A 27,485-nucleotide genomic window follows, 5' to 3' on the forward strand; every position below is an offset into this window, starting at 1 on the left:
TTATAGAAAAGGCAGTGGGGGGTGGGGTGGGGGGAGAGATAACGTGGGGCTGCAGTTGTACTTGTACACCTTGTGTAGTATAAAAAGTAGTATAAAGTGCAGTTCCGTCCAATATTCTGCTTCTGACATTAAAATATTAGCTCATGGAAATGTGCCTAGCGTGGGTTCTTCAATTTATTTGGACCTAGTTTAGTGTATATTTTTTCTCTCCAGGCAGCTGGCAACCCAATCAGTTAGTGCACAACAAATCACCTTTTTCTGGTCTTTCTCTAAGAACCAGTGAGTAGTCTTTAGCTTAGAACAATGTATTTTAGTTGGCTGAAAGGTCTGGTTGGAGAGCATTAAAGGTTACACAGATTTTGGGCACAGAGCATTCCATTAGGGTTGCCAAAATACCCCGCCCCTTTAATAGAGGTTTAATAGGATGTTATTTACCTCCATGCTACAAAAAGATCCACCTGCCCATTTGCACACATTAAGCCTCTATCATAGGGGGCAGGGCATTTTTCTCGAAGCCTTTTGACAACCCTAGCAATTGCTGTCAGAGGTTAACAAAAAGAGCTGGAAAGGGACTGTAGAAGAAATATGAAAGAAAAATTAACCTGTAGGCCGGTAGTGAGACTGTGAGGAAGGCAGAAATCGGCAGGAGAAAAACCTGAGAGGGTCAGCTAAGGAAGTAGTTGAGTTTTCCAGGAGCAGCAACTGGCCACGCCATCCAAAGCACGTTTACTCTCAGTCCTAAGCATGTTGAGCTCAATAGGTCTTGCTCCCTAGTAAGCATGCTTAGGATTGCAACCTATAGAAGGAAGACTTCAGAGCCGTGCAAGCAAAGTTTTTTGAGTGCTAACTTGGGGGAGGCCAGAGTTAGGGAAATCAGCTATTTGACTGGGGAGGAGTGGCATAGGGATTTCTATTTCTCACAGCTACAGTAATGTTAAAGAAATCAACAATATGTACCTTCTTGACAAACATCCAGTCAAATAACTGTATTATGCTTCTAAGGAATCTCTAATAAATCATCTTAAATTTTGGTTCCTGTTATGCCTTGGTCTGGGTGTCTCTTTATCCTATTCCGAGTAAATACTAAACTACCAAGGTACAAAACCTGTTCTTTACCCTGAGGGTTAAATGGTGGCAGTAGAAAATAAGGTTAAATAATGAAACAGTAATTGATCAAATGCATACACCCTGCTCTAACCTGGACGTTTAGTGGCAATAGAGATGATAATCGCCACCACCTCCATTTCCATTCTCCACATAGTTTGGTGGTGATATGCCACCATTCCAATCCTAATTCTTTTTGCTTCCCACCCAATTGTCCCCATATTGGTTTCTGCGATGCACAGCAGAATGAGATGCAAAGCATTACATGCAATTCGAACACACAAATTAGCTCCAGCTCTATGGCTTATGATGCATTATGGTCCCCTCACCCCCACCCCTGGCCGTGTGTGTATAAACTTATCCCAAAATCCAATCCTAAACTATTATTCCTAGATGCTATGTGCTACATTTTCAAGCAAATGGATCACTGAAGACACACTGAACTATTATAATAGATGAGCTTCCGTCTTACTCCTGCCCGCTACCCACTAAACCGAGATATTATTCACAGCTAATCCCATCAGGGCCTGGATTTGAATCCAGCGGCATCCAAGACAAGATTTTCAGGGTGGAAGCTTTCGAGAGTCAGCTCCCATCTTCCCACCTAAAACTACCCATCAGGTCCTATCTCTGAGCTTTCTGATATAATTAATGAAATTATGCCCACCATTTTTGGTAAGTGCTTCACAAATCAGGTCCAAAGTACAAGACAGTGCCATTCAAATACATTAGCAGTCTCTCATCCCTTGGTGTGATTTTGCCTCTAGCCTTCTGGACTAGGAACAGAAAACAATGCAGCTTCTGAAACAGGCTGTGTGGGCCAAATTCTTGCCACAGCTGATTCCTTCTGCTCCTCTTTTCTAGGGATGCCACACTTAAGAGTCTCTCTACACAAGGCATCTTACACGGGACATTCAAGTGTAGGGAGACACGTTAGCTGAGAAGTGTAGTTTAAGACAGCCAAAAGCTCTGTGAATTTCACCTCTCTACACTAGGGTAGTTTAAAAAGATGGAGCCAGTGGAGATTGCTCCTCAGAGCAATGTTAATTTCATCTTTGCCTCCCCAAAAGGGAGGTGAAATTGACAGAGTCTTTGGGGAGGCAAAGATGAAAGCTCTACCTTTTTAAACTGCCCTTCTGTAGAGAGACTATCACTGCCTATGTATATTAGTGGTAACCACCCCTGAAGTGGGGCATCCATATGTTAAGATAAATGTATACTTAAATTTGTGTCTATGCTAGGGACAGGGTCAACATTAATTCAGTTAGTATTGTTACAAATTGTATAAATAGCATTGTCATATAGCAACGTTTCCTATAGCTAGATGCTGTAAGACTTAATGGATAAATTGTCAGGTGTTATCTCTTCTTTTGGATCTCTACAGCAATTGTGTTAAAATATATTATTTATAATTCAGATTTGGTACACTGGTACCTTGATATATCTGGCCATACCATCCACCTTACGCTTTTCCGGAGGACTGCTGTAAAATTATAGCTTGTGAAGGAGGCTGGATGGCAGGACTATACAGGCGCGGGGGGCTGTGAAAACCTACCCACTCGCATGGACATTCCAGAGCCCTTTCCATTAATTTTCAGCTTGCATGTTTAAAAGGTAAGTCTGTAGTCTTTCTCCTTACAGAGATATTAGGGGAAATCTGCAGAAAATATTCAACCTGATTGCTCATTATAAAGTAACTCTGCTTATGGCTTTCAGTGTTATGATCAGTAAGTGCAAAAGCAATGGGATGATCTGATGCCCAGCTCAGCTCCTCATTCGCCCTTCCTTGTGACTAGAAGAATCAAAACAAATCATGCAAATACCGTTAATTTACGTAATTTATGCAGATTGCATAATTCAGCTTTTCTTGGTGCAGAATTTGAGTTGCCTTGGCATAGTTCTATGTTTTAAAAAAACGGTCCTGGCTAAGAAACTGCAGAACTGGAATAGGTAGGAGTTACTGTAAATGTCTATCATTCCCCTTGGAAAAAATAGCTATAAAGTGCTCTGCAAAAGGTGCAGAGGAATGAGACAGAGAAACCTGCTCCAACTATTCGGACAATTTCAAATAAAGCAACAACAGAAGAGGATGAGAGCAGGATCAGACTGCTCCATTGTCAAAATATCAGCCAAAGCTTTTAAATGCAGAAGTGACCATCCAGCTACCATAGGTCAAAATTGTATGTATATTTATGCTGCACAATAAGCAAATTTCCCTTTCATTGACTATGTTCTCTCATTTTCTTCTTAGCATGCTCCATGCAAATACTGTACATTTTATTCTCCTTTAACTGCAGTTAATTTTAGCTCTTCCTCTAAAATAGTGCTGATCCATCATTGCAAGCTTCATCCATATGCATGGGTCCTGAATTTTATAAAGCCACAGTGAATATGCACAGTGAATATTTAAGAGATTTAAAGGTCTAGTTAAAGGAATTTCAAAGGCTTTAAAAAAAATTGTGACACTTATCATCGATCTCTGGTGACTGTGACTAATTTTCCATGGCCTGATTCCAAGTTGTTAGAATAAATGAAGCAGTAGCTGATGACACAGAGAAGATTTAAACAAATTCTCATCAAAATAGCTAAAGATTCAAAATAGGAGTGGTCTGAAATAGAAATTCAGAGTATGAATAAGTCTCTCCATTCTAACTTTAAAGGGACTTTGAGCGTAAGAATCTAGGCCTTGTATTTCCAAAATCACTTTTTTTTATTTCTCAGACTGTGATTCAGAAAAATCACCCCCAGCACTTTCTTGTGTGCCTGCTTTGACTTCCGTCAAATTTGCCACTTCAGCACTCGGCAAGGACATGCCTACATGTGTAGAATCATCCCCCTCAGCCAAGGTGAAGTACTGGGACGGTGTGTTCGTTGAGCTCTCCACATTGTTATCCTCATTCTCTTTTACTTCTGGAGAAATCAGCAGATCAGTTGACTCTATTTTCAAATCTGCAATATTCAAAATAGTAGACTCTTGTGTTTTGACAGAACAGCTCATGGAATCCTGAGACTCCACTTCTGGTGGGATAGAATGAAAAGGGGAGAGTACAGGTTCTTCACTTTCAGCTTGGTGCCCTCTTTGTGAACTGTCATCCACTGAGGCACAACGAAGGGAACAAAATCCCTGCTCAGTCTGGTCAGATTGTCTTTCCTCAACAGGTTGTTCCACTTGTGGCTTCTCATCCACTGGGATAAAATGTGCAGGGGAAAGACCGAGTTCCCTTTGGTCAGACTGTCCACCTTCCACATGTTGCTTTGCTTGTGACTGGTCATCCGCACTGCCACTTTCTGTATCAGTATACCAAATGCTTGTTGTTGTCTCTAAATTGGCCTCTGAGGCTTGGCAAACATTCAGTTCTTCAGGCACATCTGGGGAATCTACTTCAGCGCTGTGGTTTCCTTCTCCAGAGATGCTTATTACACTTATAAAATCTGACTTGTCAGCAGTTGGTAGAGAGAGGCTTGTTGCGGTTATGTTGCCTGCTTCGACAGTGGGTAGAAAATGCACTTTGGGAGACTCCTGCAACTCGCATGTTTGACACTCATCTGCAATCATTTTGTCCTCTGTGTTCCTTTCTTCTACGCTTTCCTGTGCCATTGAAACTGCACATTCATGTACACTTTCTTCTTTGTTCTTAGGTGGATCCTCTGCTGGCAGTTCAACTGCCACTGTCAGCAAGCTTCTTATTTCATTCAAGCTATCTGGAGGAGGTAGCTTTTTCTCCTCCCCTAGTACCTCATTTTCTGTTCTTGAGCCTCCACCAGAATTTGTTTCTTGGATTTCCGGAAGCTGTGGAGTTATCGTTTCCTCTACAGCTGCCAGAATCACACAGGGGAGCTCCTGCTTGCCACTGAGATCGGAAATCATCCCCTCTTCCCTTCCTCCTGCAGGAATACTAGAGATATTAGCATAAATTCCTTCTTCACTGGCCAGAGTCTTTTTAGCCTCACTGCAACCCTCCGGAGTGATTTTTTCTAGCACGAACACTTCATTACTCTGAATGTCAGCATGTGATACCTCAGTCAAGTTGGCGGCTGCTTTCCTAGCTGGGCTAGCTTGAGCAGATCCTGAAGGAGTTTTGAGGTCACTCAAACTGGATACACTTTCAGAAGGAAGCCTTGTTTCCTCAAAAAGGTTGTGTTTCTTCAAGTGGGCAGCCTCTTTTATCACTAAAACAGAAGATGGACAAACAAAAGAGAATCAGCCATAGGGATGTAAAAAAGGGTGGGGGGAGAGGTGACATACAAACAAGTCCTCTGAAGTTCAGGTGTTGGAGACTGGCCTTTCCCAGATGGCCTACTCCTTTCTACAGCTTCTATCCCTAAGTCCCATTCTTGACCCGCACAAGATTTAGATACACCTTAGCTGCTGGCCTAATTCTTGAGGGAAATTGTGATAGAGGAAAAGATCAGCCGGGGAAAAATAAAATCCCCCCTTGATTTTGGTAACAGCAGGTCAAGGATACTGGAAAGAGTGAGGGAAGAGGGCATGGCTTTGCTGGGTGATAAGAGTATGATCTGGGCAGCCTGATATTCCTCGTCCCCTTCCAAAGCGTTTTGATTTTTCTGCTTGAATTAATACACCCCAAACACAATGAAACAGATGCCACAGAGTCCACCCTCCAAAGCTGCCAATTTCCCCAAACTGTTGTCTGGAGATCAGTTGTAATTCCAGATCTCCAGGCCCCACGTGCAAGTTGACAACCCTACTCTCGTCCTGGGAGGAGGACCTAGAAAGATCATAACCTGAGCAACTGCCATTCTACCATTATTGGCATTATTATTGGTGTTATTCTACCATTAGAGGCAAAGCAGCACCAATTCCCTTCTTGCTCAGCCCTTGGGAGACAAAGAGCTTCTCTGCACCCGCGACCGATTTCTGATTTTCTTAGCAGTTAATCCACAAGCATTGAAATTGGTTTGGTTCTTCTGGATGTTTGCCCTCCTTTTGAATTTTTACAGTAGTGGAGATGGTTCATGTATCTTAAATAATTAGGATTTTCAAGTGAAGAAGCTGTCATCATTGGCAGCATCATTGGTGATGGCACAGCACTCCCCCCTTTTATTTTTTACACATGCTTATATCGATACAGCAATATTTTTAAATTTTTAAAAAATATTTAATAAATATTTTAAATTTATTTTTAATAAATAAATATTTAATAAATATTTTTTTAAACATTAAATTTTTTTTAAAAAAAACACTGCCAGCCTTTGCAGGGGGCAGCTTAAAAGGAGAGCAGCTCCACCACCCATACTTAAGACCCTCCTACAATTGTCCAAAAACAGTGAGCCCTGCCTAGGCTGACCCAGAGCCAAGAGATAGAGGCTGGCCCTAGTAGGACAAACTGATCTCTGTTGGGATGGAGACCAGAGCAGCAGCAGCTATGTGTTTTTCAAGCCCTGCTGCTTTTTTCTGGTGCCAAAAGTGACCACCACCACCTCCCCTGGGCTACCACAGCTTTTCCAATTTTTTTTTTAAAAATCAATTTCACACTGATATATCAACCTACCATTGTAATAACAGATGCAACAGACTCTCTGAATTCTCATCTTTTTTAAAAAGTAGGTATCTAGCCCCTTCCTTTGTGGAAATATAAGGGAAAAGGTCTATCTCCACAATGGAAGGGGGTAGAGAGTTACTTTTTAAAAAATGGAAGTTGGGAATTCAGAGAACCTGGTGCACCTATTCTTACAATGGTACGTCAATATAGCAATATGAAATTGATGATTTTTTTTAAAAAAGATTGAAATAAAACAAGGAGTGGGAGAAAGGAGTGGTTCTACGACGGCAAATGTCCAGTCAGTGAAAAGTGGGCTGGAAGTGGGTGAAAGTGGGTGGGACAAATAAAATCAAAACAAACATTACATGAGAGACAAAAACATTGACTCAAAATCAGCTTCCAGAAAAAGATCAGGATAAAAATATTCTCAAGACAACCAGGAAAAATAAACTGGGAAAACACAAACAAAAATTGAAAACTAAAGACAAAACAATGCATGTGGAAATTGGGGATAAACCAATGCAGTATGGGACCAGAACTGACGAAAAACAACTCATGTGGAAAACTTCTAAGACTTATTGTCCAGGGAAGGAGGGACAACAGCATTTCTCAGAAATGGGGGCACAATCTATTGGGGAGAGGAATGGAACAGAGTTTTTTTTAAAAAATGCTGTAACCTGGGCCGTTTCCACGTCTTTTCCCCCTCCCGAAAAATAGTGCAAAACTTACAGAAAGATGCGCCTTCATGGCACGATTTCCCAACATGACTTTGCTTCATGGCATGATGTCAGAAAATGCACCACGAAGCAAAGTCATGATGGAAAATTGCGCCATGAAGGCGCGTCGTTCTGTAAGTTTTGCGCTATTTTTCGGGAGGGAGAGACGTGTGGAAACGGCCCTGCTTTGAGAACTTTGTGGTTGAAAAGTGGGATAGCAAATAAGTAAACCAGAAGCAAATTTTACCTTTTAAGGTATCAGCAAACAGAGTTTCAAGTAAAATCTCTTCATAGACATTTTCAACTTGTATCACACTGGTATGATCAGCAAAGATGAACTGTTCGTATTTCTGAAGTTCCTATGTAACAAGATACAACAAGAGGATGAACAAGAGGGCCTTGTTCAATCAAATTTACTGAGGTCCTAACTAGATAGGGGGGCAGTTTCCAGCCAATTCAGAACAGCCCCAGAAAGCTGCCATTTGCCCCACTTGAAAAATTTACGTATGCTGTATGTACAATAATGTATGCTGCATGTACAGTTTTCCCAACAGACAGACATTGGCTCCTGTGGACCTGCTAAACGAGCGGAGGGTTCTGTACATGGAATTCCTAGTGTTTCATCTCATTAGACCTGCAAACTCAAGAGTGAGTGTATTTTAACCTCGCTATAAATAAAAAGAAATCTCATGGGAAGCAGTAGGGTGCATGTAGAAGACATTAAGCAAGTCTGCAGTGCAGTTGCATGCAGGGCAGCAAGAAATTCACCAATCGGTCTAAATCTGACAGTGGAGGTTAAAAAAAAGAAGAAACCTGTGTTAGATAAGAAGATTTTGGCCAACTGTTGACTAGTTTAAAATCTGCCCTTTCCGGACATAGCCTGCTCCAAGGATGGAGCCTGGGCACAGCACTGCACCTCAGAAGGGTTGGCACAGGCTGAAGGGAAGGGCTTTGCCAAGCACCCTCTAAACTTCCCTGTCCATGACTCCAAGTTTCAGGGCTGGTAAGGTACTGCTGCAGTCACCAAGGATTCAGTTTAACTTGAGAGGGCCTCTTTGGACACCCCCTTGAAATAATCAAGATTCCCTTGGCTCCCTCCACATAGGCCATACAGCTGAAGCAGCTACAGGGGCATCACCACACACTTCCTTGGTCCCTTCTCCCAAGGCCACTCACCAAGCAAACCTGGCAATCAATCAAATGTAATGAGCAGAAAAAGTCGGCAATGTGGGGCCATTTCAAGAAGGGACAATACAGAGGTAGGTAAGAGACACAGGAACATAGTCTTAAGGGTTTAGATCCCAGATGACAAAATTATAAGGGTATAGACAAAATAAAAGGCAACCCTAATCTGATTGTCTTAACATTTCTTTATCCTATCTTGGTATCTTCTTTTATCTTTGTGTCTTCCTCTTGAGAGAAGAGCTGTATTTGACTCAAGTCAAACCTCAAGTAATGAACAAAAATGGTTTCTCTGCAACTGCCACCAGCGTTTCCATAGCAACAGAGCCCCTCCTGATGAGTTCACCTAGTCAATAAAGTAGAATCCTGTGATTCCCAGGGCTGTACACAGCCAGGCGCTGGCCCCAGAAGTCCCGAGTCAAAGACTAATCCATGTCAGTGGGAAGTACTTGAGTTTGTGGTTGCACAGTAACTCCAGGGTTTCCTGAGTGACATGCCTGTCCTCGACTCTTTTAATCTGGTTTCAAGCCAGGTTATGGCACAAAGATGGATTTACTTGCTCTGGTGGGTGAGCTCTACCTTCACATTGACAAGGGCAACAGCTCCCTCTTAAGTTTTATTCTGTCAGCAGTTTTTGGTTTGGCTGATTGTGCAATTCTGTTAAGATACTTGGAACACAGAGTTGACATGAGAGGGGACAGCGCTTAACTGGTTTCAGTCATTTTCATCAAACTAAATGCAGAAAGCAATTATCGTCAATTCTGCATCTGCAGCTTGGGAACTCTAAAGTGGAGTTCCATAGGCATCTGTGCTATCACCTGTGTTGCTTAACATCTATGTGAGACTACTGGCTAAGATCAACTTTGGAGTGGGCTGTCATCAGTAGCTGATGACATGTGATTGTGAATCGCATTAAATAAGCCCCCAGAAGCAGCAATCTTTCTGTTAGGCCAATGCTTAGAAGCTCTAGTCAAGTGGCTGAAGAAATACATGCTGTGATTTAACTATGACACCTGGCTACAATAACTTGTGCTATGGCAACCATGAGACTGGAGTATTGTAATGTGCTTTATGTGGGGCTGCCCTTAAAGACAATGTGGAAACTTCAAATAGCACAGAATGCAGCAGCACACTTCTTATTAGGGTTTAAGCACTCTATGAACATTACTCTGAGTTTGAAGTCTTTACACTGGATAACCATTTGCTTCCGCATTCAACTGAAGGTACTGGTATTAACCTTTAAAGCTCTTCATGACCTTGGACTCTCATATCTGAGGGACTATCTCCACTCATATGAACTCATATAGCAACTCTGAGCTAAACTACAAGTGACGCCTTTTCTTTAAGTGTCAGGTGACACAATTTTACTTGGGAACTGTCATTTTAAAAGAGCCGCTTGATGATGATGATGATAACAACAACAACAGTCGATTTATATACCACCCTTCAGGACAACTGAACACCCACTCAGAGCAGTTTACAAAGTATGTCATTATTATCCCCACAACAATCACCCTATGAGGTAGGTAGGGCTGAGAGAGCTCCTAGAAGCTGTGACTGACCCAAGGTCACCCAGCTGGCTTCAACTGGAGGAGTGGGGAATCCAACCCGGCTCTCCAGATTAGGGTCTCATGCTCTTAATCACTACACCAAACTGGTTCTCAGATTGCTGTGATGATGTTTTTTTTTTAAACAAAGAGTTGGAGTTAATACCTTAGCTGATGAACTACTGTGGCTGAAAACACGAGCAAAATTTGGTTAGAAGCATTTTTCTAACGTAGTTTAGGGGCACAAGCCTTTAGTCTCCCTACCCCCCTCAGTGGAACTGCAAAGTTCCTCTCCCCCAACAATCTTTGTCTTTGAAAACTTTTATTTGAAGACTTGGCAGATTCCACTGGGGGAAGGAGAGGTTTGCAACATTAGTGAAGCCAAACAATTTAAATATATTTCTGGTGATCCCCCATTAAGAGACAGCTTTGTCACAGGGTAACAGAGGGGCTGAATGTTAAGAAAGTTCTATGTATCTTTATGCATTTCAAACATGCTGAATTTAGGTAAGCTGCTTGGAGTCCTACAGCATGGGAAGAAAAGTAGGGTGTGATTTTTTAAAAAATAAGTATCTCAAACTGGTATTTAGCTGAGTTTGCAGAGCATAGAAAAGCTCTGTAAAGAGGCAACTGAGAAAAGTTGTAGTGGCGTGGAGAGATAATTGCCTGGCCTCTGTTCTGTTGCCACCTGGGGCTAGGACAAGGGAGTGTCTCCGCACCCCAATCACTGCTGTGACTGTAGCTTCTTCGCAGGTCACCCGAGAAAAGGCATGGCATTGACTTGCTTTATTAGCTTGTAAAGAAAAGGGGAGCTGCATTTGAGAAACCACATCCTAGAATTCCCAAAGCTCCAAGTGTCAGAAACCACTATGGCCGAAGTTTCATAAACCCCTTCCAGAATTCACAAACTGCATAAGGCAGCACTGCACAACGTCCCTACTTCAATTGCCTCTGAATTTCAGCAGTCCTTAAAAAGATCAGGATAATGCAACACCACCAGCATTTCACTGAGCAAAGCTTTCTTCTCCTTTTGACTCCCCTTCAGCACAGCAGCTACCTACCGGTTTGCAAGTTGAGGCCAATGTCCGCTGCAGTGTAGGCAAAGAGATTTGGATCAAAGCATCTTGAAATATCTTTTTCCGGACAGTGCTGCTGTCATAGTCATATTGCTGTGGATGAAAGAAACAAGGAATAAAGTCAGCAGAAAATTTTAAAAGTGCCTGTGACCCTTTGCCAATTTCCAGTGGACAGAAGCACTAATGGGGCTGCTTTCTTCACATTTGTTTCTGTCTCTAGAAGGACTTTGCAAAAATTGTTATCAGAAATACGTGGGCATTGGCCCCCAAAGAGGTCTTTCCTTCTTTAATCAGTCTCCTCACATTTATGGCAGACTGAAACTAGACATGTATCCTTGAAAGAGAAACACATTCTATGTACTTGGATCTTAGAACACACTAAGCATTATTATTCATATAACACTGTGGCACTGTTCAGAGTAATATCCAGAAATCATGAGTTTCTATTCTATTAGGATGCAGGAAGCATTACAGGTAAATGCACAGAAATGTAGCTCTGATGGGTACTTTTTCTGAGAAAAAAAGCAGTTTCAGGGGGGACCCAGTCTGAGTGAAGCAGCATATAAACTTCTAAACAATTAGAACACAGCTACCAGCGGCCACTGCAATGTGTGTAAGATAGCCTGTAACGTGGCATGCTTTTTTTTTCCCTGAAGAAAAGTGGTTTCAGGCTGAACTCATTATGACTAAAGAAGAACAGACAAGGAAAGAGTATTTAGCCCTTCCTCAGCCAGCCATTTTTGTCACTCCCAATCATCTTCATAAAGCTACTTTTCCCACTTTAAGGGTTTAACTGACACCCACCAGGGGAAAGGAGTTTGAAGAGATGATTTACAGCCAACAGAGAAAGGAGTTCAGCACCTTACCTCTCCATACACACACGTGCCACTGACCTGCTCATAGAGGGCTCGATCCAAAGTATTTGAGAAAAAGCTGCTATTAAGACTTTAGATCCAGAGGAGTTAGCCATGTTAGACTGTAGTTGCAAAATAGTAGAGTCCAGTAGCACCTTTAAGACTAACCAACTTTATTGTAGCATAAACTTTCGAGAACCACCGCGCTCTTCGTCAGATGCATCTGACGAAGAGAGCTTTGGCTCTTGAAAGCTTATGCTACAATAAAGTTGGTTAGTCTTAAAGGTGCTATTGGACTCTTTACTACATTAAGACTTTGTTATATACATTTGTGCGGGACTATGTAGCAAAGTTCTAATGATGCAGAGATCTGAATTCAAGTCTCATCAGTGAACAGCCTTGGAGTTTTCATCGTATGACTCATTATGCATGCAGCTGCAGGCATACTTTTTGTGCATGACTTGTGGTAGCTTTTTTGCCCACAGACTGAGCCCAGTTTCCCTGTCTTCACAGATATCAGCAATCTGAATGCTGCTATCAGTCATTTGCTCGTAGCCTGCCTTCTATATTTTCAAATAAATGTTTATTTATCCCATGCTCATTTATTACTTTTTTAAAAAGGAAAATCTTTTTTAAAAGAGCTGCATAACCACTTTGGAGAGGGAGGGGAGATGAGCTGTCACACTGAATGCACCGGTCAATTAACACGGTGCAAAGTCAGCTTCCGCTGCAAACAGGCAGAACTGGTTTCTGGACAGCTTAACTGTGAACAGGAAGTTGTGTATCTGTACACCATGCCACGTGTACACTTCTACAGCAACTTTGCCACTCAAATAAATATACGCACCCTCAGACTTTTTAGGTCATCCATTAATAACGTCTGTCATTACTGTGTACTGAGGATGATTCTCTCCAGTTCTCTACATACACATAATGTGTTTATCAATGTATTTGTACAACTCAATGAAAGGGAATTAACAACTTAACTAGAAACTGCTCCCTAGATTTTCCAACTCCTAGGTTTATCAGGGAGCAATTTGAATCCACGCAAGTAACCAACATGTTCTGTGTCTGCAGAAGTTGGATTCATTCTACCATATCAAGTAGTAGTTTTAAAGTACATTTGGGATCATACTGTACAGAAGAACCCTCTTGATAGCTGATGACACAGCATTTAAAACAAGCCAACAGAAAATCTTCAGTTAAAGGTTTACAGGAATTATTTTTGACCAGTACAAGTTGTGCCCATTGATGGCATCAGATTACAGTGTCTCATTCAGATGAACCACCACAGCAGATACTCCTCCTGACATGTACAAAATGTCTACAATAGAGTGTCAGGTACAAAGGTGGACAGCAGAGCTCCTGTGTCTTGAACAGCTGTGTACAAAAATCCCTGCAGGCTGTAAGGCAGAATGGGGGAGAACTGCACCTGCTTGAATTCTCTCGCCTACACAACTAAGAAATGCGTATGAGTTCTGTTGTCCTCTTTTGCTTCTAAGCTACAATTACTGTAAGACATTTTTCAAAATCAAAACACCTAATACTAATAAATGCAAATGAGTGTGTATGTAAAACATCTTTGCTTGGTTTTAAGTGGACATTACAAACCTTTTCGTGCAAATGAGAGGCAGATAATGGCATACCTTTAGGACACGAAGTTTGACTTTTTCAATGGCTGTTGCCGTTTTGGCCATGTCTTTTTGATGGCTTAAGCTGAGCAGTTGCTCAAAGGTATATACTGCATTTTCCATAAGCTAGAAAGGAAATATTGAAAAATAGATTATCATATTTATAGATGCCTACTCTTGCCAAAATTAATATTATTACACCCATCTAAATCATGTGCTTTTTAACGTACAAAATACAGGTAAATGTACTTAAAAGGCATTCTTGGTAACACATGGAAATGTGCACCTTGATCTTTCTGGTATGGTTTGGCAGAAACTCCCAGGGCTCAAACCGGGAATGTTATGTATGAGTGGGAATCTATCTCAATGACTGTCTGTACTCCGGGACTTGCTAAGGGACAGATGGAACATGCAACAGCATCCCTGCAATTAGCAACCAAAATAAAGCCTTTGGATTGGATGGCCTAGAATAAATAGCTTTGCACCTAGGGATGGGGCCATGGTGCAGGGCAGAGCACCTGCTTTGCACGCAGAAGGTCCCAAGTTCAATTCCTGGCATCTCCAGTCCATGTGAATGACCTGAGATGCTGCCAGTCAGAGTAGACAATACCAACGTTGATAGATCAAGGATCTGACTCCGTACAAGGCAGCTTAAATAAGGGCCCATGGCTTCCTACTAAAGCAGGCAGAAAGTCCCATGTTCAATCTCCTGTTTAAAGGAACAGGTAGCAGGTGAAATATGACTAGTGGTCCTGGTGAACTAATGCCAGTCAGAGTAAACAAAATTAAACTGACAGACCAGTAGTCCATCTCTGTATAAGGCAGCATCTTGTATTCACGTGCCCTTGCTCTGGTCAACGTTTTCTGCTTGCTGCATTTCCTGCTCCAGCAACTAAACTTATTTCAGGAGGTCTGGATCACAAACCGTATCCTCTAGGTCTGTATTCTTGTATGGTTCACAGTGCTAGCTTGGCTCTTTACTGATTCAATGATTATTCAGATTCGGCAGGTTTTTTTTTCCTTTTTAGAAATCAAGATTCCCTGTGTAGATTGTCTAGCAATCTCAACATGAATTAAACTACTCATGAGATCAGGGCTGTTTCCACACTACTTACCTTCATCCAAAACACTGCAGAACACAGCGAAAAAACCACGGAAGATAGCGTCTTCTTGCGCAAGTTGTGCGCGATGTCGCACAAAATTCGCGCGAGAGGCTATCTTCCGCGGGTTTTTTGCAATGTTCCGCGGCGTTCTGGATGAAGGTAAGTAGTGTGGAAACGGCCCATGATGCATCTGGACTGCCCTTACATTAGTAATTTGAGAGCATCATCCCAAGCAGAGTTGGTGGGAAATGCCATCAAGTCACAGGCAAGTTATGACCCCATAGTCTGCAAGGAAAGAGACATTCAGAGGTGGCTTGCCTCTGCCTGCCTCTGCCTAGCAACCCTGGACTTCCTTGGTGGTCTCCCATCCAAGTACTAAACCAGGGCTGACCCTGCTTAGCTTCTGAGATCTGATGAGATAGCCTGGGCTGTCCAGGCCGGGGCCAAGAAGATGTATACCCTTCTAAACCCAATGAAATCAATGGACTTGGAAGGATGTAACTTTGCTTAGGGCAGCACAGAAAGCTATCCAAGGAATAGTCAGAATTAGCTCGAGTAGGCCGCCAGCATGAGTAGAAAGCTGGGTGTGGACAGGCTGCTTACTAAGCCCTTGGTTGTTTTTTAGCTCAAAATCACACACACAAACACAGAGAGGGAAGGAGGGAGGGAAAGAAACCTACTTTTTCACCTGAATGAGAAATTGTACAAGGCTGTATCACAGGAGAAAAATATCTAAGGAGGGGGCAATTTCAAGGTGAATGACTTTAAAGGGGGAAAAGTTAAGCAGCACTCCCTCCACACACACACACACCCCTTTCCTCCACAGAGTGGTGGCCTTTGGAAGTTGCTTTTGGGGTTGAAAACAGGTTAAAAGGAGCATTTATTTTGTTATGTAGCTATTCTGAATGTAAAGAAAGACCAAACCTGGGCTAACCATCAGAGTAAACGTGAATTTGACTGTACCTCCTGCATGAGGTTTTGCGTCCTCTGAATAATCAAGTCCATGTGGTAGAATTTGAAGCGGCTCTTGAGATCCTGGAGCTCTTCTTGCAGGAGATTTACTTTCAGGTAGCAAGGCTCCATTTTCACAGAGTTGTACGGTAAGCTCATCAGAAGATCCACATTCTGGCAGAAAGACAGGTTTGCAAATAAGAGACATTTTCATGAGTGTCTTTTTTACAGCCGCTGTGTGAAAAGCTTTTGTGACCTGAAGCACATTAATTACAAGTGGGATCCTAGGCTTGGGAACTTGGAAATCAATTGGTGAAGAAAGATAGCTAAGTGACAGCTGGCGAAATAGAAGGAAGACTAGATTTGGCTTTTGGGGAGGACAACAGCAGCATCAAATGTAGATTATTCAGCTGTTAGTGTCACCCAAAGTGACTGATTTGCTCTGAAGTCATCAAGAGGTTTGCCAGGCCAAAGCATTATCAGTTGAACTGCCAATAGCTTAGTTGTTCTGATGTCATAAAGACAAGTGGGCAGCCTCCCAGTAAGCAATAAGATGGTGAGCCAGTCAGGTTTCAGCCTTTTGAATGACACCTTCTTCATGCAAACTTCATCCAAAGTTCTTCTTGCAAACTTCAAGCAGTTTCTGTGCTTTTTAAAGTAAAGACATTGGATTGGATCCATATGCATATGGAGCAATGGAATGTACAGCAATTATTAACATAATTTTATTGTGTTTGTTTTTTCAAACAGTATCAGAAGAAATACTTCGTCCGATGCTTTGGGCATGACAGTAATGATATAATTGCTTTCGCTTAGCACAAGTGAAGAATAGTTTTGGCACTTCTGCAAGGACTGCTGTCATGCAAAAATCTTCTGTGGGATCCATCCCATGGGCTGCAGACAGACAGACGGCCACAACATAGTTTATCTGCAATGGTAACCTAAACTTCAGGTCAAGCCATATTTTTATGCCGTATCACACATAAATCCAACCTGTGAGACAGATTACTTTTACTCTCTTTTCAAAGACTGGGACTGGGAAATACATTCAGACATCATGAGAAAACCCTTGTTTGTCCACAGTGGGCACGAGCACAGCTATTTGACAGGCTTATATACTCTCCTCCCCCTCCACTATTCATGAGCAAAATGCAACTGCAGGGTTCTGGTTTGGGAAGCCTTGAACCAAGCTTTGACTTGCTATGACATCTAACTGCAGGCACTTGTTCAAACCGTAGTTTTCTTCCTCCCCACAAACTGGAATTCTAAATTGGGATTAAACTGAGGTGTGCAAGTCCCAACTTCTTGGGAGGAATGAAATGCAAGTCTGCACAGCTGCCTGCACTTGGGCATCACAGCAAATTGTAGCTTGTGTCAGGCTCTGGGTGAAGGAAGGAGGGAGAGGAATATGTGAACAAGCTACATTCATGCCCATCACAGTTTGTCACGATGTATGAGGCTGCTTCTATAGAAAGGCTATGATTAGGTATGGTGTCCAAAGTGGAAATCAGAAGATGATCAGGATAGAAGCAAAAATGCCCCAGATGTTATTGACCAAAGGAGACTTAATCTATATAAACAATTCATGTAGTCATCTTACCTCTGCCAGTTTTGCATTATCATTGGTTGCTTGGAAGTTCTGGCTGATCTCATTGACTTCTTTTTCAAAAAGCAGACGGACTTCACTAAATCCAGAACTCACTGGACCCATGAGTTCCTCCAGTATGGAAGCTAGAAAAGGCTGGATGCTCTCGCCACAGCATTTCTGGACAGGGTCAGCTACACTCTCTGCAGGTCAGGTAGATGTGCGTTAGATCACCAAGAGGGACGGTACTCTATCATTACTCTAAGAAACAGAATTCCAGGGTGGTATATGCAAAAAGGTACAGCGATGCGAACACTGGCTCCCTCTAGCTCTACTGAATGAAGTGAAATAACTGCTGACACAACAGTATCTCCAGTGCAGCCTTTTACCTTTTCCCCATGGAAGTGAATGACCATCATTTGCTCACCTGGGGAAAGTATTATGCACAGGGACAACTATCACAATGGGAGCTAAACTGAATCCTTGATCTTGATGACTCCTGTATCTGTAGGAAGAGTCACAGTACCTGCTTCCTGATAGGGGTATGAAAAGGTGCCCCAGCTGCTGAAGCAGAAGCAAGAAGGGTGGCAGCGAGCAGGAAAAGCATCCGTATGCCCTGTCCTCACACTGATCCCAGCTGTCCCTGCTCCCACCATCCTTGCTCTTTCCCTCAATTGTGCTGGCACACTAGTGCTGACACACCAACAGTGACGCCAGGCCCTCCCTCAGTGGCTCAGCAACTTCACTCCCCCCCCCCCCCCCCGGCCCCTTTGTAGCTCAGCCATGGTTACAGCTACACCACAGATAAGCTGAGAACAGAAAAAGGCCCTAAATGGCTGGAGGGGGGATGCAGAGCTCAGTTCTTCCATTTTGAAGGCAAAGCTTAGCTGCGCCCTCCTCCCTATATTGGCTTCAAGTGGAGCATAGCCATTCCGCCCACAGCTGCCTGACATTTCTTCCATTGAATCCAATCAAAGGTTTTCACTTGACCCAATGTAAAACCCTGGGAGCCCCACCAGCCATGCTCAGGATGAGCACATCATAGAGATGTTCCACAAAAAATGTAGGTGCATGCTATTCCCTGTGGAGGGAAATCCCATGAAGAAACAGCCAGTGTCAACAGCGGTTCATATTCTAGTCCGTTTATTGTTTTCGCCTGTCAGAAGGCTGTTTCTATGCGACTAATTTCATAATACTGTTGTTTCACCACGTTAAAAACTGTGAGCTACCTGAGCAAATTTATGAAGGAAGAGCATGAAATTTCACAATAAGCAAGTAAAGCCTGCTCTGCACTGATAAGGGGACCCTATGAGAGAAACATAACGCATCATGGAGAGCTCTGAGCACAGGGATGCTTAGCTCTAACACTCCCAGGTGGCCTGTGTCATACAGACCTTCCCTTCACAAACTGTCCGCTTACAAGGATGGACATTTTATACCAGTGTAACATAACATCACAATGTTTTTGTTCAAACTGACTCTTTCAAGACAGAAAAGCATTTGTGATAACTTTTTTTGGTACTGTTGTTTCTGTAATAACAATCTAATAAATGTAATTCTTGAAAGCTTGCTGGAAAGACGGCAATAGCAATACTAATGTCGTGTAGCTTGTTAATTCAACTGGAACTTTATACTGCAAGAAAATTACCCTTTAAAAATTTTTTTGAAGCAAAAAGAAATTAGAAACCAAAACAGCATTCATTATGTTTCTTAAATCAGTATGTTATTTCTACATTTATACAACTACATGGAAGACAGAACAGGTCAAAATAATGCTTGTAATACTGCTCAACTCCCACCGATTTTTATTGGATTAAAATTAGAGTACAGAACTGCAGCTATTATTCTTCTACTGAATCAACCCTATTTTTTGAAAAAGCACACTCTGCAGTCTTCCAAGTGGTGACTCATAAAAGATCAACGCCAAAAAAAAAGCATGCTCCCAAGCAAACCCCAAGATAAATAGCATATTGTATCCTTATATTGCTAATCTTGATGTGATGATGCTATTAAACTAAAGGATACTTCTAGGCAGCTCTATGGAAACTGTATTCCAGTTCCAAGAAGGGCAAGGCAACAGGTCCTGTGGGAAGCTTCAAGAGTGAAGCCACACTCCATTTTACTATCAGGAGTGATGCAACCATGCCCATCACAAACTAGTTATTGGACTCCAAATCCTAATTGGTATATGAGTGCATGTTCGCATTTTGCGGTAAAAATGCAATGCAGAGGGTCTCCAACTCACCAGACAACAATGGGAAAGCGTCCTGTTTACTGAAAACAGCAAAAGAAAGGGTTTTCTTTATCTTCTCAGACAGGGAAGAAACTACAGATGTGACAGGTAGGGAACAAAAATGTACCCCAGAGACACAGCAGCCAACTTAGAGCCAAGCTACAAGAGACTAATTATACGAGGAGGAGAACGTGAAGGGTGCCACAATGTTAGCCGGGAAGCTGAATTTTAAAAGAGATCAGAAGGCTTTGTCAATTTCCGCTTTCTACAGAGCCAGGGAGATCCTTGTTCAGAGGGTTTGTTAATTTCCTCTTTGTCTCTGTCAGTTTTATCTCCCCTCTGAGGAGTGATATCAGGCTCTGTAGAGAGGGGAAATTGACAAAGCCTTCAGATCTCTTTTAAAACAGCTTCCCGACTAACATTATGGCTCCCTTCACATGCTCCTCCTCATGTAATTCGTCTCTTGTAGCACAGCTCTTAAGAACAGTGCTCTGAATGAGTCAATATGAGCTGGCACTGAACAAGCTAAGTTCTAGCAGGGGGAGGTTTAGTCAGTTAGATTTGGAGGGTTGAGAGAGAAAGGTTAGTCTAATGAGAGTTTGAATGAAGCATCTGCAGAGGTATCAGATTTTAAATTTCCTTGTTAGTGAGGTGTTACAGTGAACCAGAAGGGCGTTGCTGGGCATGGTGTGTAACTTAGTTGCAGCAGAGGACTGTGGAGATATGTTATAAACCTGAGAGGGTTTTTCTGTTGTTGTTCACTTTAAAAAGCAAACCACCGTGTACCTGTCAGTTTTACTTGGTTATCAATCCAAGCTTGGTTGGGTTATACTCGGGCCCACATCCTATCCCTGCAAACCAAGTCTTCTTTTTTGAATATCCTGCTGGGAACCTCAGTGAAGTGGAATAGGTGGGAAATTGTATGATGAGCAAGGTTGTCAGCAGGAATATATGGGCGTGGAGAGTGGGGAAACGGTGTTGCGCACTGCTCTAAGAATTGCCCCAAACTCTATAGTGTCATACTCTCCCCCGCCCCATTTTGCTCTCATCACTCCAATGAGCAGGGGCCAAGGAAAAGTGTGGGTGGGACACTGTCTACCACAGAGGGCAACCATGCAGGACTAATAGTGGTGGGAGGCCAAATTCTCTTGGGATGGTGGCTATCCCCCACGAAATCCATCACAACGAAGAAAGTATTACGAAGAGAATAGATAAATATTTCTTGTAGATGCAGAATCGGAAGAGAACCGAGACATGGTCTGCCCATGCAGTGGAATGAAGGGGGCAGCTATTTCTAAATAAGCTCTCCCTGCAGGCCCAAAGATCTTCTGAAACGACTTTTGCTCCAGTGAGGTGAAGGCAAGATGGGACTAGCTCCTTGCTTTGGAAAAGAGCATGTTCTGGAGCATGCTAGTGGGCCCTAGGAAGCATGAGTGCCATGTAAGAGGTTACTGCTGTAGTCAAACATAACATATTTTCAAGGTTATGTTTTGTGTTTAAACTTTAATCACAATTAATATGCTTTAATGTATTTGACAATACATTATTAATTAGTTCAGTGTTTTTAATGTTATTATCTTTATCTTTAAAGCCACAAGAACCCCAGTCTCTATTGCAGCTGGCCATCCTAAATGAGACTTAACTAGAATCTCCACTATATTGGTGCTCAACTTAGTTTAAAATCTGTTCACTTCTATGTTCCATCTTGTAAATAATGCTTATTTTTGTTTAACCCGGGCTGGCTTGAAATTGTTAGCTATGGGGAAATAAAACACACACAGGACTCGAACGCTCTAGTCATGACCAATGGGCCAAGTTTAAATGGCGGCAGCCTACATATAGGGAAGATGAGCTCTAAGTTCCCTTTTCCCAGTAGCCCTGGGCTGTAGCTGGGTGAAGGGAGGTACAAACAGGGAACTGCCTGCCTGTTGGAGCCTCTGGAAGAGGAGAAAGGGGACCCTGTGAGGATTTGGGGTCAAGGCTCTCTGCCTGCCATAGTGGAGGCTAGACAGGAGGTGTGGGGTCAACTCCCAGCCTTTACCTGCCTGGGAAGCCCCAAATCTGTGGAGGATGGTTTGGGGTGGGTGACAACGTCTGAAAGGCTTGTGAGGGGTCATTGCCATACTTATCTTTTAAAAATTAGAAACAGTATGCTAAGAGATAATAATTTTAAATTAAAGTGGGCAAAATTTACTCCACACTGGAATCCATTTGCTGCTATTTAAGATTATATATCGTTACACTTTTGTGATTTTGTTGATTCCCTCCCCCTACATACCACCTCTTCACACCCTACATCGTTCCTGGGGGGCCACTGAATCCCTGAGACACCATTTCAAATGGTACAGCAGGCTGCAGTGGGCGGCAAGGAAGTTCCCTTTCATGTAACGCAGCTCTGATCACCCTCAATAGCATCCACCTCTGCATAGTCAAAGCTCTATGTACCTTTTATTTTCCCAGCTAAAAAATTCTTGGAGTTCACAATTTGATCCATGTCTGAACGAATAGTTCCTTCAAGCCCCTTGGTAACTTCTCTGCATTCCTCTTTCAGGGTATGTAATCCTTCTGAAACCTGCTCTTGGACCAACCGGTAGGTGTCTTCCAGTATCTGCAATGACAGGAAGCAGGGGGATGCAGCCAATAACCAAATGAGTATGCAAGCATGCTCCCTGGAGAAGCAACATGAACACCACTTTGGTGCAGCTTGGCACCTGAAAGTGCTTGATTGACGGCTGGAGTCTATACCAAATCACCAGACTATTTTCCTACCCCAATTGCCTGGTTTGGGACTGAAAGAAACAGTTTTGAACATAGCCACAAAAGGCGGCAGGGGGCGGGGGAGGGAATCTGTGTTTTGCAACTTTCTGGCAAGAAATAGCCTTGGGGAGCTGCCAGGGTGTGCCGGTGCGTTTAGGGAACCGATGCTGTTTGAATACTAGTATTGCTTGTCCAGCTGCAAGCCTGCTCACTTCCCACTATTCAGCATGCACGACTGTAAAGAGCTTATTACCACCCCGAATATCATAAATCTTTAGTATTCTCACCTATAAAAGCTGCCCTACAACTTTCTACTGCTTGGGAAACTAGGGAGGCGGGCACACACATAAAACAGCACTTACCCCAAACCACGCCCTCTTTCTGTCATTCCTCTTTCCTTTCATTTTTGGAAGCAGCATGTTCTGGAGGCTAGGCAAGAGCTCCTCCATCACAAGGTTGCTGAGAATCTACAAGGGGACAATGCAATGTGCTCTTTAGCTCCAAAAACATATTGCTGAACTCTGTTTATCTGAGGGGGTAGAACTTTTGCCCCAGCACCCCAATAAGACAAGGACACAGACAACTGTGTAGTTCAACTAGTTTGTTTATTTATTTCAGTGTATTCAAACGCTTGATCTACATCACGGCTTACTTAACTAAGGTGTTCATTTTGAGGGTGAGCAGTGCTAGCCAACTGCTCTGGGCACAAGGGTTGCCAGGTCATAGCGCTGGCCATGGGACTTTGGGGAGAAAATCGCCCCCCCCCCCCATGAAGCATGGGAGCACTCCTGCAGTCAGCATGATGACATTGGCGATCGGCAGGCATGGGGGCAAATCACTGGGAGTTTGCTAGTCACCAGCGGGCATGTAGGAAGCCTACTGGGTGCCCACCTGGCAGGTCTCCTTTGGCTCCATACTCGTTGGTGGTTATCACCTGCTTTACTTATCCCAGCCTACACAGCCCTCCTGTTGCTGTGGTGACAATGCTTGCCAAGGTGTGGACCCTGGGAAACACACACCTTCCTGCTGCCGCATCCTGATAGGCTAAGACTCCTTTAGCTCCACCAACAACGCCTCGTGCGCTATTTGCATGGATGTGGACCAGGGCAATTTGAATCTATGGTGCCACGCTGTGTATCTCCCTTCTTGTGGTGTGTGATCTGTAATGATTTTTTACATCATGCCCATCATCAGCTGACACAGCAACCACCAGTTTATTTTACATTGGCTCATATCCTATGAAGTAACAACTGCACTGTATTTGCATTCCTCTCACTCCCTGCATTTCCCTTCAAGCCCCTCAAAAAGTATTCCTGAGGCTGCAATACACAGGGATCCATAGCTACATGGGTTTAGGGGCTGCAGTGAAGAGGAATAAGAGGATGAATTGCCCATTTCTGTCTGTTTTGTAAGTGGAACTGATAAATGCAGGGAGAATCGTAATTCTGCTAGCGATTCAAAGGAAACAAGCCTTCCAAGGCAGTAAACAAAATATATAAAAACAACAAAACAATCAACAAAGCCAACTGTGGTAGCACAAAAAGTCAACATCAAAGAACTATTAAAAAAAGGTATTAAAATATTATTAATTATAGAAGTTTATCAGATGAAGAATACGCCTGTAGGCATGAGCTATATGTCAGAGACAAACAATTCAAGTTAATCTAATGCTACAGATATTTATTTTGCTACTTGAAGGCTGCATTTGAAAAACTTAGTGTGTACGGCAATTATGGTTGCTACAGTATTCCACACAAAGGGGATTTCCACTCAGAATCTGAATTTCCAGTGTGGTGGATTAGAGTTGTAAAATGTGCTATGTAACCACCTGGTTTCTGGTCATGTGAATCCACTTTTCTTGTGGGGAGGGGGAGGGTGGGAAGTTGATGAGAGAACCAGCAAGGTTCCACATACAGCAGGTCAATTTCTAACCGACTAGGTCAATAAATAAGCATGGATTTTGCAGGTTCGGAAGCAACCAGTGTACTCTGGATTCTTAGCATTGTCATGTATGGTGGCTAAGCCTTCCTGAAAAATAACTTGCTGCCTACTAAAGATCTTTCCTTGCCACATACAGCCACAGGGAAGTGCCGTGTTCAAGGAATAATGGCGAGGCCCAACAGATGCAGCTCATCCCTCATGTGAACTGTAGACATCCACAACATTTCCAAGCATCCTTTAAAAACATAACCATCCAGCGATTCTTCAGCAGATCACTCAGTGGTAAGTATTATCTACAGTTAGGAAAATTTATTGGCCTAGTCGATTAGATCTGCTTTATCAGATTTACCGTCTCCAACTCTCTCAAAACAATTCTCATCAGTTTCCAGTCAAATAGACTGAACAGTTTCAGCCTCTGTACCAAAGGCGATCAGGAAAAGTTAAAAGACAGTCCAGCAAGACTGGAGCTTTTATGTGCAAGCCTGAGACTTTGAAGAAAACCTTTCTGAAATATTTGCATGCAAACCACTGCAAACTGTTCTCTTAATCCAGAGCGCTGCCTAAAATTTATTCTTGGTCAAAGCAAAGATAAAAACATACTTGACCTATACGATAGGCGCCTGCTCTAGTTACATTACTAAGCAGATAATAATGAAATTCATCTATGCTCTGTTATTATAGCTCCCTTGAGAGGTAAGGGCTATGAGCCTGCCAAGACAACTAATGAGTCATTGTAAAACAGTCAGGTCAACATGGAAATGTGCAAAAGTTTCAAATTATACTTTTATCCTTAGTCCACTGAGACATGTCATAACACCTTCAGGATGCAGGATTCTACAAGGTACCTTGTACCATCACTGGACCCAAAACACAGAAGTGTGGCTATGGGAGCAGAAGAATGGCTGTGTCAGACCCTTAGAGGGGAACAGTCTCGCTACAACTGTACTTGCCAGTGATTTGATGGCAAAATGCCAAAAACAAACATTGATGAAATCATTCTGGCATTCTAATATTCGTAGCGTGACGAACATTAGCATTTACACAGTGCATTTCAAGAGCTCAAATATACTGCCCATATGTTATCTCAGTGGACCTTACAACAACTTTGAGTTAGATCCTGTGAATCTGTTCCACCGTTCAGACAGTTTCTTCTGATCAAACGAGTCCTCCGCTGATGCAAGACTTGTTTCAGGGGAAGGATCCTTCCATCAGAAGAAAGCACCACTGCTAGTGAAACAGATCCATGGGATCAAATGTTTTGTAAAGTAGGTCAATGTTGTTATTTCTGTGGTGGACAGTGCTCTCAAGTCATACCTGACTTACGGCAACCCCTGGCAGGGTTTTCATGACAAGAGACCAACAGGTGCTTTGCCATTGCCTGCCTCTGCAACCCTGGTCTTCGATGGAGGTCTCCCATCCAATTACTAAGCAAGGCCGACCCTGCTTAGCTTCTGAGATCTGAAGAGATCAGGCTCACCAGGGCTATCCAGGTTAGTGCTGTTATCCCTGTACATGAGATTAATGATGAGGACTACGCACAAAGCAGCCACTACTTATATGGCACCTGTGATATTTCTAAGTGTACAGGTTAGTTCTTGTAAGGAATTTTAGGATTTTAAAAAGTCTTTGTTTTTAAACTCAATTGAAGAACATTCAGTCTTGTGCAGCACTACCAAGGGGATAGAAAGATGTGGATTTTCTTTTCACCTTCATTTTGTCATATATATTAAATTAAAAGGCACATCAAAAGAAGATTTTAAAAACATTTGTTTTGAATTTCAGAGGAAAAGTTGGCAACTGTCATATAGGATCTCTGCAGCATGCTGGAAAATGTAGTCCTGTGTGGGTTATAGGCCCAAGAGCTGATAAAACGAGTTTTGGAGGGAGGGCAGCCAAGGGGGGATGGAAAGGGTAAAGGTACTGAAACATTTTATGTGATGTATGGAAACTAGGGAGTGTGAGCACCCATCCACTCCAGCCAGGAGGAAACCTAGAAAGAGATCTCAGAAAGTGTTTATAATAAGAGAATTGTAGCAGGTTCCCTGGCCAACAATCCAGCTCCCAGGCCTAGAAGTTCTCCTCTGCAAGAGTGCCAGGACTAGCCACAGCCGTCTACAAAATGCAGCTCCTTCAATGTGCTCCTCCTCAGCTTCTGGTTGTCTAGAGTGAATCTCACAAGATCTGCACATCCCATAGAGACAGGGAAAAGGAACCAAATTGTATCGAATATCCTTCAGCACACTTTCCCACAGTGCTTTCCTATCCATTTCCCCCTCATGCCAATAAGAGTACATCTAGTTCCTGGGTCCCGAAGGCCTCCCAGGCCCTTGCCCAGGGTTCCTGTTTCTCCCCACTGCCAAAGCTGTGTTGGGTCTTTCTCCATCCCCAACTGGAGCAGAGAGGAAAATCAGAGTCACAACCGAGTTGTTATCCACTGTATCTTCTCTCAAGAGCCCAGCAGTGGCAACTGGGTCTGGGAGGAAAAAGAAGGTAGATGCATGGGTGGGCAGTGAAGGGGGCATGTGGGCAGACGGATGGACAGGGTGTGCAAAAAAGACTTGTGGTGGTGCATTTTCTTGTCCCACATTGCTCCCAACCTTTCTCCATCATTACCCTTTGATGTCCATCACCACTAATCAGGCTACAATGTAAAAATCATTAGGAAAGTACCTGAATTTCATTGCCAGTTACCATCTCCCAAGTCCCATAATGGCCTTTCTCCTGACGGAAAAACTGGATGGCTTCTAAAAATGCTTGTGCTTCAAATGAGGCTTGCTTGAAAAAATCTGAAAGAAACAATGAACGGGCACGGTTCGTTCAGAGGAACAGATGCTGATATTTTTTAGATAACAGTGTTCAATTTGATTCCACTTGAGATTTCTAACTCAGTGGTCACACACTGTGATCATCCTTCCATGGTAGTTTAATGTACTGGAACAGAGATACAGAATCAATAAAAGGAAGGGGGTGAAGAACAGAGAAAAATTCATAATCTGTAACTACTGACAAACTAACAGACAGTAATGTAACAATACTGAACGGTATAATACTTTGCAAGTGCAGGTAACCACTAGGTATGTATTTAATGCTGCAACCAGAAGGGCAGGGCTGTTAGAGAGATCCACATTTCAGCAAAGCAAGAGAACCTGTAAAAATTATTTTGACCACCAGGAGGCCAATCAATAAAAGCTTCCAGCTCATGCTAAGGTTTGGCCAGATGAAGGTACCAACGCTGTAATTATTGCAGTGGTGGGACAATGAGTCGCGAGTTTTCATGTTCAACTGATCCCTGAGCAGCTGA

General features: G+C 42.9%; 1 protein-coding gene across 1 annotated transcript in view; it reads right to left on the bottom strand.

The window, feature by feature from the left end:
• Positions 1 to 1,137: 1,137 nt before the first annotated feature.
• NIBAN1 (niban apoptosis regulator 1) overlaps positions 1,138 to 27,485 on the bottom strand; it is an 82,853-nt gene continuing 56,505 nt past the window's right edge. The window contains exons 6-14 of the mRNA XM_054981330.1: positions 26,855 to 26,970; positions 22,606 to 22,710; positions 21,932 to 22,094; positions 17,269 to 17,456; positions 15,681 to 15,842; positions 13,630 to 13,740; positions 11,115 to 11,222; positions 7,572 to 7,683; positions 1,138 to 5,274 (exon numbers count right to left, since the gene is read on the bottom strand). Coding sequence (XP_054837305.1) covers positions 3,815 to 5,274; positions 7,572 to 7,683; positions 11,115 to 11,222; positions 13,630 to 13,740; positions 15,681 to 15,842; positions 17,269 to 17,456; positions 21,932 to 22,094; positions 22,606 to 22,710; positions 26,855 to 26,970 — 2,525 coding nt within the window. The 3' untranslated portion in view covers positions 1,138 to 3,814. The remainder of the gene's footprint in view (positions 5,275 to 7,571; positions 7,684 to 11,114; positions 11,223 to 13,629; positions 13,741 to 15,680; positions 15,843 to 17,268; positions 17,457 to 21,931; positions 22,095 to 22,605; positions 22,711 to 26,854; positions 26,971 to 27,485) is intronic.

The sequence above is a fragment of the Eublepharis macularius genome, chromosome 5 (genome assembly GCF_028583425.1).
Source record: "Eublepharis macularius isolate TG4126 chromosome 5, MPM_Emac_v1.0, whole genome shotgun sequence".
Lineage (NCBI taxonomy): Eukaryota > Metazoa > Chordata > Lepidosauria > Squamata > Eublepharidae > Eublepharis > Eublepharis macularius.